Below are 19,766 nucleotides of genomic sequence, written 5' to 3'. Positions count from 1 at the left end.
GGCTTTGACCTGGAGCTCTTGATCTGCTGGCAGATAACCAATTCTGTATATATAAATCAATGTGCACAGAATAGGGCGTGACCAAATGATGGTGGACAGGCATCTGTAAATAAACAATCCGGTACAATTCAGTGCCCAGGAGGGTTGACAGTGAAGCTAATAAAGCTGCAGCTTCAAGGGCACAACTGTGTGGCAACTGCCAAGGCTTTGAGTGTGGCTCTAGCAATAGACCCTTGGTCTTGTACTTACATAATATTTGCAAAAGTAAGATAATTTTACATTCATCTTCATTAAAAAGCCCCCCTCCCCCATTCTTGCAAGGTTCAAGCCTCAAAAAAATCTGCATCCGCCCATGATGGTCCACTTGGACAGAAGTAGGATAGGGCTGGACTGAGAGAAAAAAAAGAGAAAAAATAGTTATGGAAGCGTTTTAAAGCATAGGAATTCACTCCTAACAACACCATAAGGCAATTTCTTCTATAAGAACTGTGTCCAACAGAGAGCTTTGGTGGCTCCGGAGCTCTAAGCCCAGAAGCTTCAGACACGTAGGGGGAAGCCTTGGACCAGCCCAACTGCTGCGTAGACCTGCCTACCGGAGTCACATGGACGCTTGCGGTCAGACGCAGACATTCTTGCCCATCTCGGCCACCGTCTCGGGGACTCCCCAGGCCTCGATTTTTGCGCATGCCCAGAAGGGGGGACCAGATTACCCACTACAAGGATAGAGGCGGAGAGCAGGTGATGTGGAAGCCGGCCAGGGTATTTGCGGGCGAAAGCGAGTGTGGGCCGGAAGTGGAGGAGTCGAGAGGAGAGCCGCAGGACCTCTGTGCTAGACTGAGGCAACGCCACAGGCCACTCGGCTGCAGGAGGACGATGAGGCGCGACGGAAGCGGCACCGGGGGACGCTGCTACTCGGCGCCAGGTTGCGTGTCCGTGGCAGACTGCGCAGCTTGCGAGCAGGTCTAAGTAAGTGCCGGACGGCTCCTCCGACCTGCGGGTTCCGATCTTTCCAGGGGGTTGCGGGGGGGTGGCCGGCTGGGACCTCACGGGCGCCCTGGTCCCGAACGGCGTTCCCGGGAGTGCGGGGCTGCGGACCCGGGGCCGTGCACTCAGGGCCGTGCAGGATCCGTTCCCCGCCGCGAGAGCCCCGTTCAGGAGCCCAGTCCGCAGCCTCGATAGCGGCGGGGAGAAACCCAGACGAACGCCCCTGGTGGAAACGGAAGCGCGCGATTGCCAAAGGCCCTCCGGTGCCCTGCTGGGACCGGTGCCCGGTCGGTGTCTTCGAATCATATGCCAGTGGTATTTCCAGTAACGTGTACAAACCAATATGTAGAAATCATCCCACCCCACCCCCGCACTCCTACCCAGATGGAAAAGTGAAACAAAAATCCCGGCTTCTAGGTCTGAGGCAGGTAGTAGTCCAGATTCATGCACGTCACTAACAGGTTTACACGTTCGGATTTCCTGGCAGGAAGTTTTGGGTGTTTAAGAAGCAGCACGACAGCACTCCCACACGATTGGAGTCAATTTTGCTATAGATTTTTGTGAACATTCTTTCAACAGCTTTTGGATATGTTTAACATGTAATTAAGTAGAAATATACAAGAGCATATATGGGCTTTTTAAGTTTTGATTTTCATTGGTCCTCTCCTGGTTTCTTTTGGCATGGATTAACACTTATTTGTGTGCATGCTTAATCACCTATCTTTTCCCAGAAGGTTAAATTTTATTCCACTAAATTAGAGTTCGTGGTTGTCCATCAAGTGTTATGTCATAATTATCCCGCTTAAACCCAGACTATACCTTTAAGTAATTGTTATAGACTGACTTATGTCCCAGACACTGCTTCCTATTGAAAATACAGAGCTGAATAAGATGAAGTCGTCATCAAGGAACTGGAGAGCAGATGAGTTACACTACTACAGTAAGTGCCACCATACTAATTTGGACAAACTACAGAATGTGGAATGATTGATTGGCAATTGTGAGTTGAGGTCCAGGGAGGATTTCCTGAAGTAGCTGCTACCTGAGCTAGGTTTTAACAGAAAAATAAGACATTGTTCTAATTATTTCCTGTGAGCAAATACTCATATTATTACTCAGAGATTCTAAAATTTTTCTATTTCTTATTTAGTCACCTCAGAAATGTTTGAGACCCTTATACTGTATATCCCTTCTAAAATACACCTAAACAAGGTTCTAGTTCTTCTAATTAAGATTTGTCCCTCAAATGATAGATTTCTAATAAATTACTACATTTTTTAAGTTACCATTTCACATAGGTGTTAACTCCTTTGGCAGTACGTTCTACTGGAATGGTAAAGGTGTAGTACTTACAGAACGTGAACTGGAATTTCACGCATTTATGAGCTGGCCTCATAAAGTATTAGAACATTGCCCCTTTGTAAGTGAGAAACTTCCTGAATTTAATTCAGTCTTATTTTGAACATCTGTTTAGCATTCTTAGCCTTGTAGATTTTTAAAAACCATTTTCTTTCTTATAATCAAATATGTTGTGATGGGCTTCCATAGTCACAATAATCTGTCTTCTTTTTTGTGTCATAATTGACTGTATTTACCAAGTCTTCATGCTTCAAGTAAAGGGGAAAGCACAAAAATGTACTATGTTGCTGCCCAGTGTAATAACTGACATACATGCTTAAGCAGATTTAAATCCCAGTTTAAAATGTTCTCTGAACCATTCAATTACTATCCAGCATCATAGGCAGTTACTGTTCATTTGTCCCATAGGACTATTAATACATGCTCTTTCATTATTGATGACATGTGGGTAACCATTAGGGAAATAGATAATTCATTTTGTGGTGTCTCCAACACACTGACTGATAGCAGCTATTTGTGTTTCCATTTCAGCTGTGCAGCTGGCATGGTTTCTTAACTTTCCAGTGTTTAGCAGAAAAGGAGATCTATTCAGGCGGGAAGGCTGAACTGAGTTCTGTATTACTTGAAATGTGATTGGAAGCTGGGAATTCTTCCAGAGTACTTGGGAACCATGGGATACTCTTCCTTCTCCTGTGATGTAGATGTTAGCGACAAAACATGAATTTGCTTGCCCTTTTTATAGTCTAAACGTGAACCTACACATTGTTCTGTCCTTTGTAGGTCTGTTTTCTTTTAATGTATGAGCAGTTTTTATTGTTAAACAAGCTGTTTCTAAAAATTATCAGTTTGAGATAGACTCTTCCGGGCCTTTAAAAGAGTTCACCTAGCCCTGGCCGGTTGGCTCAGTGGTAGAGCGTCGGCCTGGCATGCGGGGGACCCGGGTTCGATTCCCGGCCAGGGCACATAGGAGAAGCGCCCATTTGCTTCTCCACCCCCCCCCCCCCTCCTTCCTCTCTGTCTCTCTCTTCTCCTCCCGCAGCCAAGGCTCCATTGGAGCAAAGATGGCTCCTTGGCCTCTGCCCCAGGCGCTTGAGTGGCTCTGGTCGCGAGGGAGCAATGCCCCGGAGGGGCAGAGCATCGCCCCCTGGTGGGCAGAGCGTCGCCCCCTGGTGGGCGTGCTGGGTGGATCCCGGTTGGGAGCATGCAGGAGTCTGTCTGACTGTCTCTCCCCGTTTCCAGCTTCAGGAAAAAAAAAAAAAAAAAAAAGAGTTCACCTATGACTTAGGACATTTTTATTTTATTCCTAATTCGTTAACCTTTAGTCAGATTGTTTTTGGGGAATTCACATTTAGTCCACGGATAGGTAAAATTTTTGTAGTTTTCGGAGACCTTTTATTATTGGCAGAATCAATAAATTTATATACACTGTGCAATACAATATACTTTTGCAATTAAAATAATTAGAGTAATTAGAATTTACTTTTTTGTTGTTGAGACAGTTTTTACCTTCATTAAAATATAATTTTATCTGTGACTGAAACAATAATGTATTGTATCTGATTTACTGTGCTAATTATTAGGGCAGTAATAATTAAAATATAATTACTATAGTTTGAGCTTTCTTCTTAAAATATTTAAAACATTCTTTATTTTTAATTTTTTGTATAAAATACTGTTTGGTAAAGTGATCTGAATAGATTACTAATGTCAGAGGGAGAGAAATAAAATCCTTTGGTGAAGAGAAGGTTGAGGGTGGTTATACTGTAGACTTGGAATCAATCTTTACTGTTTGTCATCATTTGCTTTACATTGGAGAGAATAACGTAAGTTCCTTTAGCAAAGTGTAGACCAGGGGTCCCCAAACTTTTTACACAGGGGGCCAGTTCACTGTCCCTCAGACTGTTGGAGGGCTGGGCTATAAAAAAAACTATGAACAAATCCCTATGCACACTGCACATATCTTATTTTAAAGTAAAAAAACGGGAACAAATACTATATTTAAAATAAAGAACAAGTAAATTTAAATTAACAAACTGACCAGTTTTTCAATGGGAACTATGTTCTTCTCACTGACCACCAATGAAAGAGGCGCCCCTTCCGGAAGTGCGGCAGGGGCCGGATAAATGGCCTCAGGGGGCCGCAGTTTGGGGACCCCTGAGCTAGACATTCATACTCTCAAGACCAGTAGACCATGCCTGGCACTAGCCTCTTTCTGCTTTGTTGAAAGATATGGGATGGAGCAGGCTGACAGCTGTCTGGTGAGGGAGGGGAGTAAGGGAGGTAGAGAGATTAAGCAAAGAAAGACAAATAGACCTCAAGAAACAAATGCATGATCACGGACAGTAGTGCAATAATTGCGAGAGTGGTTGTGGAGGAAGAACTAGGGGTAAAGGGTGGGGGATGAAGACTTGATTTGGGGGGTGACCACACAATACAGTGTATAGAGATGTGTTATAGAATTGGGCACCTGAAATCTCTAAAATTATTAATCAGTGTTGCCCCAATAAAGTCAGTTAAAAAAAAAAGAAAGATAGGGGTTAGAAAACCCAGGATATGAGTGAGCATCAGGTGTATTGTTCCCAAGAGATAATTCGAGCTAGTGGAAAGATGGCACATGGGTGGGTGCCTCCTGATTGAACTATTTTATGCTCCACAGGAAATAATATCTTATTTTTGGACGCTAAGCACATGGACTTAGTGTCCAGGATTCATCAGAGAGGCTGATTACAAATTATGTATCAATAAAGAAAAACCACTCTCTATATGTACTTCATACTTGGCGTGTGTAGCCCTGCTCAACTGCTCAGTCCAGATTTACCTCATCTATAGGGTCAAGTTTACCACACAAAATGTTGCTTAGAAACATAGCAGGTATCTCTCACCTTTAAGAGGTTTCCAAGGAAACCATGCTAGAAGATTAGCCATAGATAATTTTTTTTCATGGAGCAAAAGGTTTTGTTAACCCTTTACTCAGATTAATTTATTGACAAAATTAATAGAAAACTTGTACTGCTAGCTGTTGTTTCTGCAGTGAACTGTATCAGAGGCACTATTCATTTACATTGACTATCAACATCTGGGTCTATGTGAAGTTGTTTTTACATCTTAGCAGATAGCTCCTGTAATTATATTTGGCTGATAGTTTCAGTAAATTTAGTAAATAAAATTCTTCTTATGTTAAGTTTCCTTGTTCCATTTCCTTTAAGAACATGGAGAGATATGATAAAGACTAGGGAGCAGAAAGTATTGGCAGTGGGTTATGTAAATATAAGGCAGTCCATGAATAAAGACCAATTTGCTATGATGTATTAAAGAGACACATGGACACTCAGAGCAATCCTTCCGTGTCCTTAAAATTAGCTTCTATTTGATGTTCTTCAAAATGAATTGGCTTTTATTCTGATTTTCACAGGTCCATTGTAAGATTACGTTTGTTAAGAAAAGAAACTCATGAACACAGACAGCAGTGTGGTGATTACCAGGGGGGAAGTGGAGAAGGGTGTAGAGGGATGAATGGTGAGGTGAGGGCTCAATACTTGGGGGGGGGGGGTGAACACAATACAATGTACAGAGAAGTGCTGGAGAATTGGCACCTGAAACCAATATAATTTTGTTAACCAGTGTCACCTCAATAAAGTCAATTTAAAAAAAGATTGTGCTTCTCCCAAAGTCATTTAGTTAATTAATTACTTTTCAGGAGAAAAAGTCTTTGACTATAGAAGACTGTAAGTTGAATTAACTATTTTTCCTAACCAATAATGGGACTCAATCTGCAATTTTTCTGATGTCTACTCATAAACGTGTATGCCCAGTGCTCAGAATATAGTTAATGTTTTTCTTAGAAGTCTAGTAATTCAGATATATTACTGGATTATTTATTTAAAAGATATTTTAGTCTTGAGTATATGTGAAGTGTTATACTACCCAGTAGGGAATACAGTAGTGAGAAAGAAAAACACAGTTCCTATGTTGAATTAGAAATTGAAGAGCCTCCTAGTTTGAATAATTGAAATTTTACTAATCTATACAGGTGTGTGTGTGTGTGTGGTTTGAATTTCAAAATATGCCTTTTCTAGGTATGAGAGGCTTTATATTTTCTGTAGTGTTTTGATAGTTTTTTTTTAATAAGAAATTTGTTTGATTTGAAAACTGAGTTTGTTTGCTCCTGATTATTTGAGTTACAGATGTGCTTTACTATGCCCTTATCAAATTTCTAGTTTTTTTTTCTTACACTTGTATGGTAAATTCTGATGTTGATTTTAATTTGAACAGAACATGGTTAAGATGTAGTAGTATAGCCAGAAATACTAGTAGTCACTACAGCAAATAAAGTTAAGATATCCATAGCATTTATAAATGCTTTTTAAAATTTCATTTGATGGCTCTGGCTGGTTGGCTCAGTGGTAAAGCTTCGGCCTGGCGTGTGGGTGTCCTGGCTCCGATTCCCGGTCGAGGCACACAGGAGCAGCGCCCGTCTGCTACTCCATCCCTTCTCCTCTTTCCTTCCTTCCTTCCTTCCTTCCTTCCTTCCTTCCTTCCTTCCTTCCTTCCTTCCTTCCTTCCTTCCTTCCTTCCTTCCTTCCTTCCTTCCCTCCCTCCCTCCCTCCCTCCCTCCCTCCCTCCTTCCTTCCCTCCTTCCTTCCCTCTCTCCTTCTCTCTCTCTACCCTCCCTCCTCCCTCCCTCCCTCCCTCCCTTCCTTCCTTCCTTCCTTCCTTCCTTCCTTCTTTCCTTCCTTCCTTCCTTCCTTCCTTCCTTCCTTCCTTTCTTCCCTCCCTCCCTCCCTCCCTCCCTCCCTCCTTCCCTCCTTCCTTCCCTCCTTCACTCCTTCCTTCCCTCCTTCCTTCCCTCTCTCCCTCTCTCCCTCTCTCCTTCTCTCTCTCTACCCTCCCTTCCTTCCTTCCTTCCTTCCTTCCTTCCTTCCTTCCTTCCTTCCTTCCTTCCTTCCAATTCCCTTTTTCCCCTTCCTTCCTTTCCTTCTCTCTCTCTCTCTTTCTTTCTCTCTCTCTCTCCTCCTCCTCCTCCTTCTCCTGCAGCCATGACTCGATTGGAGTGAGTTGGCCCCGGGCACTGAGGTTGGCTCCATGGCCTCTGCCTCAGGCATTGAGAAGAGCTTGATTGCTCTTTGGCAACGCCCAGATGAGTGGAGCAATGCCTCAGATGGCAGAGCATTGCCCCCTAGTGGGCTTGCCAGGTGGATCCCAGTGGGGGCACATGTGGGATTTTGTCTCTGCCTCCCCTCCTCTCACTGAATTAAAAAAAAAAAATCATTTGATAATGTTGACCAGCCTTAAAAGTATGCAGTTTAAGTTCTCATTCTATTGGAAAAAAATTCAGAATGGAAGTAAATGATAAACCCAATATTATTCTGCGGATATATAATAGTGCAGACTTTAAGACTTAGAATTTTAGAGGCTTTTTTTGTCTACTGTGTTGCCAGATAAATGTGGTTTGAGTTAATCATCTCTCTGATACCTCTCACAAATTATTTGCCTAGCTATGAAATAAATTAAAATTTTTCACTAAAAAAAACTTAAATATTATATTTTTGAACTAGTACAACGCTCTAGTATTTTATATCCCAAACCTTTTAATCCTAACCATTACACAGAATTCTTTTATTTTTATATATAAAGTTAATGCCAGTGTTTTTTTGTTTGTTTTTTGTTTTTGACAGAGAGTCAGAGAGAGGGACAGACAGGGACAAACAGATACGAAGGGAGAGAGATGAGAAGCATCAGTTCTTTGTTGTGGCACCTTCATTGTTCATTGATTGCCTTCTCATGTGCCTTGACCAGGGGGCTCCAGCAGAGCAAGTGACCCCTTGCTCAAGCCAGCAACCATAGGGTCATGTCTATGACCCCATGCTCAAGCCGGCAACCCTGCGCTCAAGTTGGTGAGTCTGCACTCAAGCCAGATGAGCTCTTGCTCAAGTGGGCCACCTCAGGGTTTCAAATTGGGGTACTCCACATCCCAGTCTGATGCTTTATCCACTGTGCCACCGCCTGGTCAGATACCAGTATGTTTTTGTTTCCCCACTATAGCTTCTGTGTATATATGAAAATCACTTAGATGTTGCTTATGCTTAAAAATAAAAATATGAAAAGTTTAAGTGACCAGATGTGTTGTTGAGAATTATCCATCACAACAAAGGACTAGAGAGGAGCCATGTCTAATTTAAAGTGTTTATAATTAGCGGTCTTAGATTGTGAAAGGCCTTTATTATTGACCTGAAACAAATAGTATTTCCTGGAATTGGCTTACTTGGCTGTTATACTGTAGCCTCTTTCAATCTGATTTTTTTTTTTGTATTTTTCTGAAGCTGGAAACAGGGAGAGACAGTCAGACTCCCACATGCGCCTGACCGGGATCCACCCCGCACGCCCACCAGGGGGTGACGCTCTGCCCCTCGGGGCATCGCTCTGTTGCGACCAGAGCCACTCCAGCGCCTGGGGCAGAGGCCAAGGAGCCATCCCCAGCGCCCGGGCCATCTTCGCTCCAGTGGAGCCTCGGCTGCGGGAGGGGAAGAGAGAGACAGAGAGGAAGGAGAGGGGGAGGGGTGGAGAAGCAGATGGGCGCTTCTCCTGTGTGCCCTGGCCGGGAATCGAACCTGGGACCTCTGCACGCCAGGCCGACACTCCACCACTGAGCCAACCGGCCAGGGCCTCAATCGATTTTTAACCAATCTCACCCTAGTGCTCAAAGTATTGCTTCTATAGTTTTTACGCGTGGGTTTTTGTTTACCTGACATACCTGCTTTTCTCTAGTTCAATATATACTGCTCGTTGTAATAAAACTTGCTACAAATGGGTGGCAGTGTTGATTTCGGAGAAACTTCAGAAAAAATGCTATGCTGTTAATACATGTTATGAGTCTTTTGAAAAAGAACTCAAATTTGGAAATCTATGTTTAATGAAATACTAAATGTTTGGTGAAATAATAGTGAAAAATTCAATATTAAATTATCAACCTCATCTTTATAGCCGTTATAACTAATCTAATTTAACTTGATTTTATGTTTTTTTTTCAGCATTTATACCTAATATGATTTACTAAAATGCCACATTTATTAGCTTATGGCATACAGTAAAATTTTAAAAATTAGTGATTATCAAACGAGTAATTTTATAGAAGTTTTTGTTAGAAAAAGAATTTAATGTTTTTTTTTCAATTCTTTTTTTTTCTTTTTTTTTTTTTTTTTTTTTTTTTTTTACAGAGACAGAGAGAGAGTCAGAGAGAGGGACAGATAGGGACAGACAGACAGGAACGGAGAGAGATGAGAAGCATCAATCATTAGTTTTTCGTTGCGACACCTTAGTTGTTCATTGATTGCTTTCTCATATGTGCCTTGACCGTGGGCCTTCAGCAGACTGAGGGACCCCTTGCTGGAGCCAGCGACCTTGGGTCCAAGCTGGTGAGCTTTGCTCAAACTGACAACCTCGGGGTCTCGAACCTGGGTCTTCCGCATCCCATTCCGACACTCTATCCACTGCGCCACCGCCTGGTCAGGCTAGAATTTAATGTTTTAAAACTTGGTAAATATATAACTAGAGGACTACAAGAAAAATTGTAATATATCTTCTTGCCTTTTTAAGATGATGTCCATAAACATTTTTTATTTAATTAAAAATTGACTTTAATATTCTGTATTTTATTTTTTTAATTTTATTTATTTATTTATTTATTTATTTATTTATTTTTTGTATTTTTTTTCTGAAGCTGGAAACGGGGAGAGACAGTCAGACAGACTCCCGCATGCGCCCGACCGGGATGACGCTCTGCCCTCCAGGGGGCGATGCTCTGCCCCTCCCGGGCGTCGCTCTGTTGCATCCAGAGCCATTCTAGCACCTGAGGCAGAGGCCACAGAGCCATCCTCAGCGCCTGGGCCATCTTTGCTCCAATGGAGGCTTGGCTGCAGGAGAGGAAGAAAGAGGAAGTAGAGGGGGAGGGGTGGAGAAGCAGATGGGCGCTTCTCCTGTGTGCCCTTGCCTGGAATCGAACCCAGGACTTCTGCACGCCAGGCCAACACTCTACCACTGGGCCAACTGGCCAGGACCCTATTTTATTTTTATCAGTTACATTTTTCAGCAATATTTTTAAAAACTTTTACTGCATTAAGTCAGTTTCTTCATTTATCTCTGGTTCTCAAATAGAATTTCTGTTTCTTTTACACTTATCCCCTAAGTGTTTATGGCCTTACCAGTACATCATAGCACCCAGTGATAACTCACTGGTATGAAATGTAATGACTGCAAAATATTTTACATATTTTATTGTATTGGTAATCTGAAATTTCTTTTTAATCAGATGAAAAAGATGAATTATTAAATTTTTCTTAAAAAAATACAATATTGGCTTTGGCCAGTTGACTCAATGACAGAGCATCAGCCTGGTGTGTGGAAGTCCTGGGTTCAATTTCCAGGCAGGGCACACAAGAGAAGCAACCATCTGCTTCTCCAGCCCTTCTCCTCCACTTCTCTTTCTCTCTGTCTCCATTTCTCTCTCTCTTCCCTTCCTGCAGCCATGGCCTGATTGATTAGAGCAAAGTTGGCCCTGGGTGTTGAGGATGGCTCCATGGCTTCATCTCAGGCACTAAGATAGCTCAGTTGCTGATCAATGGAGCAGAGGCCCCAGATGGGTAGAGTATTACCCTACTCAATCGGGGTACTCCACATGCCCAGTGAATCCCTGTTGGGGCATATGTGGGAGTCTATCTCTCTGCCTCCCTACCTCTCACTTTATTTATTTTTAAAAAATTTTTAAAGATTTTTTATTCATTCTAGAGTGAAGAGAGAAAGAGAAGGGGAGGAGGAGCAGGAAGCATCAACTTCCATATGTGTCTTGACCAGACAAGCCCAGGGTTTTGAACCAGTGACCTCAGCATTCCAGGTCAACAGGTTATCCACTGCACTATTACAGGTCAGGCACGTCTCAATTAAAAAAAAAAAAAAAAGATACAATATTAAAAACTAGTGGTTGCCTAACCTGTGGTAGTGCAATGGATAAAGGATCAACATAGAATGCTGAGTTTGTGGGTTCAAAACCCCAGGCTTACCGGGTTAAGACACATGTGGGAGTTGATGCTTCATGCTCCTCCCTCCTTTTCTCTCTCTCTCTCTCTCTCTCTCTCTCTCTCTCTCTTTCCCCCCTCACTAAAACAAAACAAAACAAAAACTAGTGGTTAATTTAAATAAATTATTTTTTAAGTTTAGTTGTGAAGACTTCCAGGTAGAGAGGAAAATATTTTATTCTTATTTTAGTTTATTATAATTTTTTTCTGTAATAGGGAAAAAATACTAGTATCAGATTGCTTTTGATAGATTAGAATCTGTTAACTATCTCTTTAATCAAATTTGCCTTTAACCTACCTCTTTGTAGAATTCAGAAATCTGTTGTGTTTCTTTGCACTAATAACTGTCAGAAAGAAATTAAGAAAACTATTCCATTTACAATTTCTTCAAAAAGAATAAAGTACCTAGGAATAAATTTAACCAAGGAGGTGAAATACCAGGACACTGAAAACTTTAAGACATTAATAAAAATAATTGAAGAAGAAACAGATAAAAGGAAAACTCTTCTATACTCATCTATTAGAAAAATTAATATTCTTAAAATGTCCATACTACCCAAAGAAATCTACAGATTTAATGCAGTCACTATCAAAATTCCAATGACATTTTTCACAGAAATAGAACATGTTATTCTAAAGTTTCTATGGAACTACAAAAGCCCCCAAATAACCAAAGCACTCTTGAGAAAGGAAGACAAAGTGGGAGGCATCATGCTCCTTGACTTCAGACTGGATTGGAAAACTATAGTAATCAAAACAGTGCCGCATTGGCATAAAATAGACACATAAAACAGTGGAGCAGAATAGGAGCCCAGAAATTAACCCACACATACATGGCCAATCAATTTACAACAAAGGAGTCAAGAATATAATTGGAAAGGAGTCTCCTCAGTAAATGGTGTTGGGAAAACTGGATCATTACCTTACCGTGCACAAAAATTAGAACAGAATGGATTAAACACTTTAAAGACCTGAAACCACAAAACTCCTAGAAGAAAAAATCAGTAAGCTCTTCAATACAAATCTTAATAATTTTTTTTTTTTTGGATCTGACACTAAAGACAAAAGTAACGAAAGCAGAAATAGACAAGTGGGACTACATCAAATTAAAAATCTTCTAAACAGCTAAGGAAGCCATCAACAAAATGAAAAGACAACCTATGAATGCTAGAAAATATTTGCAAATCATAATAAGGGTTTAATATCCAAAATATTGTATATAGAAGCTCTGGCTGGCTTGCTTAGTGGATAGAGAGTTGGCTGGCATGTGAGCATGCTGGGTTTGATCTTCAATAAGGGCCCACATGTGAAGTGACCATCTGCTTCTCTTCTCCTTCCTCTCCCCATTCTCTCTCTTCCCTTCTTGGAGCCAGTGGCTCAGTTGATTGGAGCATTGGCCCCTGGTGCTGAGGGTAGCTTGGTTGGTCTGAGCATCAGCCTCAGGTGCTGAGGATAGCTTGGTTGATTCAAGCATTGGACCCAGATGGGGGTTGCCGGGTGGATCCATGTTGGGGCGTATGAGGGAGTCTGTCTATCTCACTTCCTCTCACTTTAATAAAAGGAAATACACAAAGACTCACACAACTCAAAAGCTTTAAAAAAATCCAATTTAAAAAGGGCAGGTCTGAATTGACATTTTTTCCAAAGAAGACAAATGGGTGAACAATAGGTACATGAAAAATGCTCAGTGTCACTAATTATTAGGAAGAAGCAAATCAAAACAATGAGATGTCACCTCACATCTGTTAAAATGACTAGTATCAAAAAGAAAAGAAATAAGTGTGATAAGGATGTGGAGAAAGGGAACTGTTCACCATTGGTGGGAATGTAAATTGGTATAGCCACTATGAAAAACAGTATGGAAGTTCCTCCAAAAATTTAGAAGTAGAACTAGTATGTAACCCAGCAATTCCACTTCTAGGTATTTAAAAAAACACAACAGCATGAAAATACAGCAAACCCACTTATATCCCTGAGCCTCCCTGCCCCCTCATATAAAACCTGGGCTCAAATCAAGGAGAATACATGAATGAAAATATCTGACAGCAAATAAGCACATTTTTAAAAATGAATATAATTTGATGACTGTTATAGCAGTGGAGGGAGAAAAGAAACTGTTGACAACAGAAGGGACAAGGGAAATCACAGCAATGATATTTGTGGATGGATTGATACAGGCTTCCAAGGATTTTCTAGTACCATGATTTATATATCATGAATCTAACTTTAAAATAGATATAAGTTGAATGACTGATATTTTCTCTCTCTCTCTCTCTCTTTAGGACACTTACAGAGAGCTACAATGGAAAAGTCCTGGATGCTGTGGAACTTTGTTGAAAGATGGCTAATAGCCTTGGCCTCGTGGTCTTGGGCTCTCTGCCGTATTTCTCTTTTACCTTTAATAGTGACTTTTCATTTGTATGGAGGCATTATCTTACTTGTGTTAATATTCATATCAATAGCAGGTATTCTATATAAATTCCAGGATGTATTGCTTTATTTTCCAGAACAGCCATCTTCTTCACGCCTTTATGTTCCCATGCCCACTGGTATTCCACATGAAAACATTTTCATCAGAACCAAAGATGGAGTGCGTCTGAATCTTATTTTGATAAGATACACTGGGGACAATTCCCCCTATTCTCCAACCATAATTTATTTTCATGGGAATGCAGGCAATATAGGTCACAGGTTACCAAACGCATTGCTTATGTTGGTTAATCTCAAAGTTAATCTTCTGCTCGTTGATTATCGAGGATATGGAAAAAGCGAAGGAGAAGCGAGTGAAGAAGGACTCTACCTAGATTCTGAAGCTGTGCTAGACTATGTGATGACTAGACCTGACCTTGATAAGACAAAAATTTTTCTTTTTGGCCGTTCCTTGGGAGGAGCGGTGGCTATTCATTTGGCTTCTGAAAATTCACATAGGATTTCAGCCATCATGGTGGAGAACACATTTTTAAGCATACCGCATATGGCCAGCACTTTATTTTCATTCTTTCCAATGCGTTATCTTCCTTTATGGTGCTACAAAAATAAATTTTTGTCCTACAGAAAAATCTCACAGTGCAGAATGCCTTCTCTTTTCATCTCTGGACTTTCTGACCAATTAATTCCACCAGTAATGATGAAGCAGCTTTATGAACTCTCCCCATCTCGGACTAAGCGATTAGCCATTTTTCCTGATGGAACTCACAATGATACATGGCAATGCCAGGGTTACTTCACGAGCCTTGAACAGTTCATTAAAGAAGTAATAAAGAGTCATTCTCCTGAAGAAATGGCAAAAACTTCATCTAATGTGACAATTATATAATGTTTTTCTTTTTGATTAATGCACTGTATTTTAATTTGTGCAGAATGATAAAGAATGTTCCTTTTTAGAGTGTGTTATGTCTGTACTTGTCTGAAGAGTGACATTAAACTTTGAAAGGACTTCAGTGCTCCTTTAAGATGATCCAAATAGTTTTTTACATTGGAAAAACTATAATTGTTGGGATTATTTCATACATTTTCATCAAACTTTTCAACATGGTTATCTGTCCATGTCTTTAGTTTAATATGCCAGTATGATATATTCAAAAGTTTCTTGTTGCTAAAGTGGTATTCTCTAGGTGATGCTTCAGATTAACGGCTGAGTGTGGAAGGTGAGGTGTAAACAAGAAACCTTTGGATGTTATTCCTTTAGTAAATATTGGGACACTCATGGTACACAAACTTAGTTCTGTAACTTCATTTTTCACTTTAAAATAAAATGCATGATATTTTATTTCTTGAATTATGCAATGCAGTGTTTTTAATGTAAATAGCACTGGTCATATACTGATGTATATGGTAACCTAGGTTATATCTATTTTTGTGTAAACTATTTTGGTTTTTGGCAAAAGATGAAATTGAGGCCTCTGTGCAGGTTGCTAATGAATTTTGCTCTGGTGAATGCTGAGATCCAGCTTTTTCTTACAAATAAATGGAAGCCCTCTTTCCAATATAAACGTATTGTGTTTTGTTAGGTTCGGTCTGGATCATGGCATGTAAAAATAGAAACTTAAGAGTTTTGCTGCAGCTTTGATGTGCATATTTGAACTTTTTAACATTTGTAATTTTGGTGGCAATGAGAATTTTAGCTTCTGTCAGTTTCGTCAGTCTACAAGTAAACTACCAATGGCAGTCTTAATGAAAATTATAACTTGTTTAAGAATTAAATTAGGAAACCTTATTACATAATTGTACGTACTATTTTAAATAAATTCCCACATTGGATTTTTAAGTCCCAGTATCTAGGTAGATCTAACCCACTAAAGCCAGATATCACTTACTGAACTTTCTGATAATAAAATTTAAAAAACAAAGGTAAAAATACTGTGCTCTTTGGTTTAATGTTTCAGTTGTAGAATTGCAACAAAAGACAGTTTTAGGAAGTCTTATTTAGTGTTTTTTACATGGAGGAATGTTGGGATGAAGGAACTCGAGCTTTTTATCACAAATCCTAAACCACATTTAACTATTAAATCGCTATCAGTAGGAAGTAGTATTTAGACATATAGAACAGTACAGAAAACATTACTTTTATAAAAAGCTCCTTAAAATTGCAGGATTTACCTTTGAAAATATATATGTATATTTGTATAAGCTATTGAGACATAATTGTGCTAAGTTGTTTTGAGCACTCCTCAGAAATTAGATGCAGTTGAGCTCTGTACCTTGTTGTGTTGGCTTTGACATAATATTTTGAATATTTTGGCTATATGTATTGCCTTTGTGCAAGCTGCTAGAACAGAAAAATAATGGGTCAATAATTTTGACCTTAATTTAAAACTCTTTCCATGGAGATAGGGCTGGAAATACTTTTGCCAAATAACATTCTTCTCATTCACTTTATGTCAGTATTTAGAAAACAATAAATTATAGCAAATATGACTTCTAAAGGATAATGTTTTTCTATAAATTATTGTAAAAATCATGCTTTTAAAAACAAATTTAGTAATGCCTATCATGGAAGGTGTATTTTGTATGTATAATTGCACCACAATTAAAGGTTATTTTTCATCTTGTCAATCATTGCTATCTAGAATAACTGACCTAAATAGTAATGTAGTAAAGGGGGAGGAGGGTCAATACAACAAAATGTAGTGTATTTAGACCTGAACTAACATGGCATAGCTTAGACTTGTATCATTTAAGGTTTATAAAGCACCTTATATTTTCATGTAAACATCTAGTCTACTACACTGTGGAGGAATTTATGAAGTTTAGTTTTAAATATGCTGATGAAGTATGAAAGGTTTTTCTTCATTAGTGTTTTGTTTTATGCTGCTTAAAAAATATATCTATACGTATGTATGTGTATATATACGCACGCACACATATACACACTTCAGATTTATAAACATTTTTCTTTTTTAAGCCAGGGCTTTTAAAAGTCGTGAATTACTTGTGCCGCTTGCCTACATTTATTCTCTGGGTTAAGGAGCCTTTCTGCGTCAAAGGGAGGAGGCTGTTTCTTGGGTTGTAGTACATCTTCCTAATTTCTGTATTTGAGAATATTTCCTTAGGAATAAAAACTAATTCTTATTATCAGTGGCCTCTGAAGGCCATAGCATCAGTTTTTCCAGAGTGTGTCTAATATTTTGTCCAAAGCATTTGGTGTTCATAAAATGTGAATTCTGATTGAATCACCTCATTTTGGACTCATAGTTCAGTGGGAATAGAGGTGTGTCTTGTATATTAATTTCTGGCTCACTTAAGAGCATGTGTAGGAGTTTTTAAATGAATTATAAGTTATTAAGCTACTGTAAATTTGGAAATACTAGATTGGTTTTAAATATGGCAATTTACAATTTATTTAGATCAAAATCCGTTATTTTAAAAGTGATTACTGTGGGGAAATGGCAAAAAGGATCCTAAAAAGGATATTGCAAAATATGGGGGGAAATAACTTGTAGCAGATAGAAGAATACTAATAAAATAGATCGAGCAAGGGAAAGGTAATGTATTTCTTACGTGTAGATCTAGGAAATAACTGATGAGAGTGGTGGAAAGGAGACAACAGTGCAAAACAACATTTAAAAACAAGACATTTCTAACAATGTGAGTGGAGTACCTGATGTTGAAACTACCCTATATTTTTGCAAGTACTTTGACTGTAAGATTGATAGTTTTTATTAAAATTCTGAATTTCATTCCAGGGCAGCTTAAATTTATTTTTATAATGAATTCTAGATTCTAAATAACTACCAAAGGTCTGGCTTTGGTACTGTGTCACCAGATTAATTGTGTTGTAATGCTTCTTACTGAGACTTTATACCACCTGATATTTTTATATTCATTTCATAAGTTTGGAAGACTTGGTTTAAGGTGGGAATAGGTTTGTTTGGTAAAATTAAAGAGTGAAGGTCATATTCAGTTTTTTTTTATGATTTATCTTACATAAAGTTCAGTTTGTAATTTTTCTTGAGTCCCTTATTTCTTTGAAGTTAGGAATAAATAGATAAACTTTTAAGAAGTATGTCACAGACATCACTTTTTAAACTAGGTCATGATTGAGATACACTGAAATCATTCATTGACTTCCCTCTCTCCTATTACGTTTGAAGTAATTACGGAGGGAAAAAAATTGTGAAAGCAGTTGGTCATATGCTTTTGAATTATCCACTTAAATTTATGTATTTTAATATCACTCAGGTAAAGTTGGAAATGACAGAGCACAGACATCTATTTTCTAAAATTGTAGAAAATGAAAAGTACTAATGTATAATATTAACATATATACGCATCATCTTAGCTAATCAGAAATAATAGTCATTTGTGTGGCGAAATAAATGCATTTATCCTAATAGTAATCAAAACGTTTTTGCCAAATGGCACAAATATACCTCTGTTTATATTTTGTCTTAAAAATGTAGTTCAAAATATAAGTGACACTTTTACAAAAAAGTGCCATATATACATATGTAATGGATGAGTGTCTGTTGTTTAATTTATAACAATTTCTGTCAGTACAACATACACGTAAAAGGTTTTAAATCTATTCAAGTACGTTCAAGATAAAATAAGTTAATCCAGTTTCATAATGTAAATCATATCTTTGTTGCCATATTTTATTTGAAGCAGTAATAAAATTTTATAGCTCAAATATGAATTATGGTACATTATGTGCTAAACATTTACATTTGTTTTTTTTACAATACTTTAAAATACTTTATTTTCCTGTACTGACATGCAATAAATTGATACATTAAAATTTTGATTAATGTCTTCAGATAGTTTGTATTCAGTTTTTTTAAAATATATTTTTATTAACCTAAATGGTAGGGTATTAAAGTTTCCTTAATGGTTAAATAAAATTCCTGAATTTTTGCTGAAATTAATGAATTTTTATTGTAATAATGGTGTGGATAAGATGTAAATTTATGTTCCATTTTCTCATCCTCTCACATACACTTAATTTAGGCTATTATTAAATATTTTCTACATATGAATTGCTGATAAATGAATAGGCTCCATAACATTTGCTTAATTAAATTAATCTAGGGACAAATAAATTTTAACTTCATAGTTCTATTGCCTTCAGATTTCATAAAGTGCCTTTTCATAAAATTCTCAGTTGTTTTTCCCCACTATATTTCTTCAGTCTTTACGAGTGTATACTTGGTGTGTGTATGTGTTGTTTTGTTTTGCTTAATACCTTCACCTTTTTCACCCAGCCCCTCAACCCCCCTCCCATCTGATAGCTGTAAGTCTGTTCTCTGTGGGTCTGGAGCTTGCTTTCTCAAAAGGAACTCGTATATTTGATTGGTATCAGAACCAGTGGAATAATGAGAGAAGTACGATAAACCTCAAATAGCCTCCTACAAGTAGAAATGAAGAATTCACTTGCTGGAGATCATCTTTCCATAGGTACATCTGGTGGGAAGTAGAATTTCTCATGTACTTCCTTGAAAGATTACCAACATAATCCTACAGTGAAGCAGTTCTTAGATTACAGTTTATTTTCAAAAGATAATTTCACTCCCCCAACTGTTTTACAATCTGTTACATCCTGAAGTTTATGAACAATTGGATCTGTTTAGGAAATATAACTCCTATCTTATTAAGAAGAGGAATGGAGGAAAAAGACATTTTTTGAAAACCAACAAGTGTAAGGCTTAAGTGAAAGTATGTTAATGTCATTGAATCCTTACAACAAACCTTTGAGTAATTTCAGTTCCATTTTATAATAAATGGGCTCAGAGTGGTTCAGTTAACATGCTCAAGGTTACCCAGACTGGAGTTATGATTTGAATCTGTCTCCTGTCCTAAATGTAGGACTATATATTACCTCATTCTTTCAAACAACAAATTTTATTCATATTGTAC

At 38.5% G+C, this 19,766-nt stretch overlaps 1 protein-coding gene across 1 annotated transcript; it reads left to right on the top strand.

Moving 5' to 3' along the window:
* Nucleotides 1–672: 672 nt before the first annotated feature.
* ABHD13 (abhydrolase domain containing 13) lies at nt 673–18,657 on the top strand. Its single transcript, XM_066380570.1, has 2 exons — nt 673–966; nt 13,694–18,657. Exon 2 carries the CDS (start codon nt 13,714–13,716, stop codon nt 14,725–14,727), a length of 1,014 nt encoding a protein of 337 aa, XP_066236667.1. The 5' UTR covers nt 673–966; nt 13,694–13,713; the 3' UTR covers nt 14,728–18,657.
* Nucleotides 18,658–19,766: the final 1,109 nt, after the last annotated feature.

The sequence above is a fragment of the Saccopteryx leptura genome, chromosome 4, assembly GCF_036850995.1.
Source record: "Saccopteryx leptura isolate mSacLep1 chromosome 4, mSacLep1_pri_phased_curated, whole genome shotgun sequence".
Lineage (NCBI taxonomy): Eukaryota > Metazoa > Chordata > Mammalia > Chiroptera > Emballonuridae > Saccopteryx > Saccopteryx leptura.
The sequence above is the reverse complement of the archived record's forward strand: the minus strand, read 5'-3'. Positions and strand labels throughout refer to the sequence as shown.

Excerpts from the sequence above, each read along its gene's own strand:
- ABHD13 (XM_066380570.1), top strand. The coding sequence starts at position 13,714 with ATGGAAAAGTCCTGGATGCTGTGGAACTTTGTTGAAAGATGGCTAATA.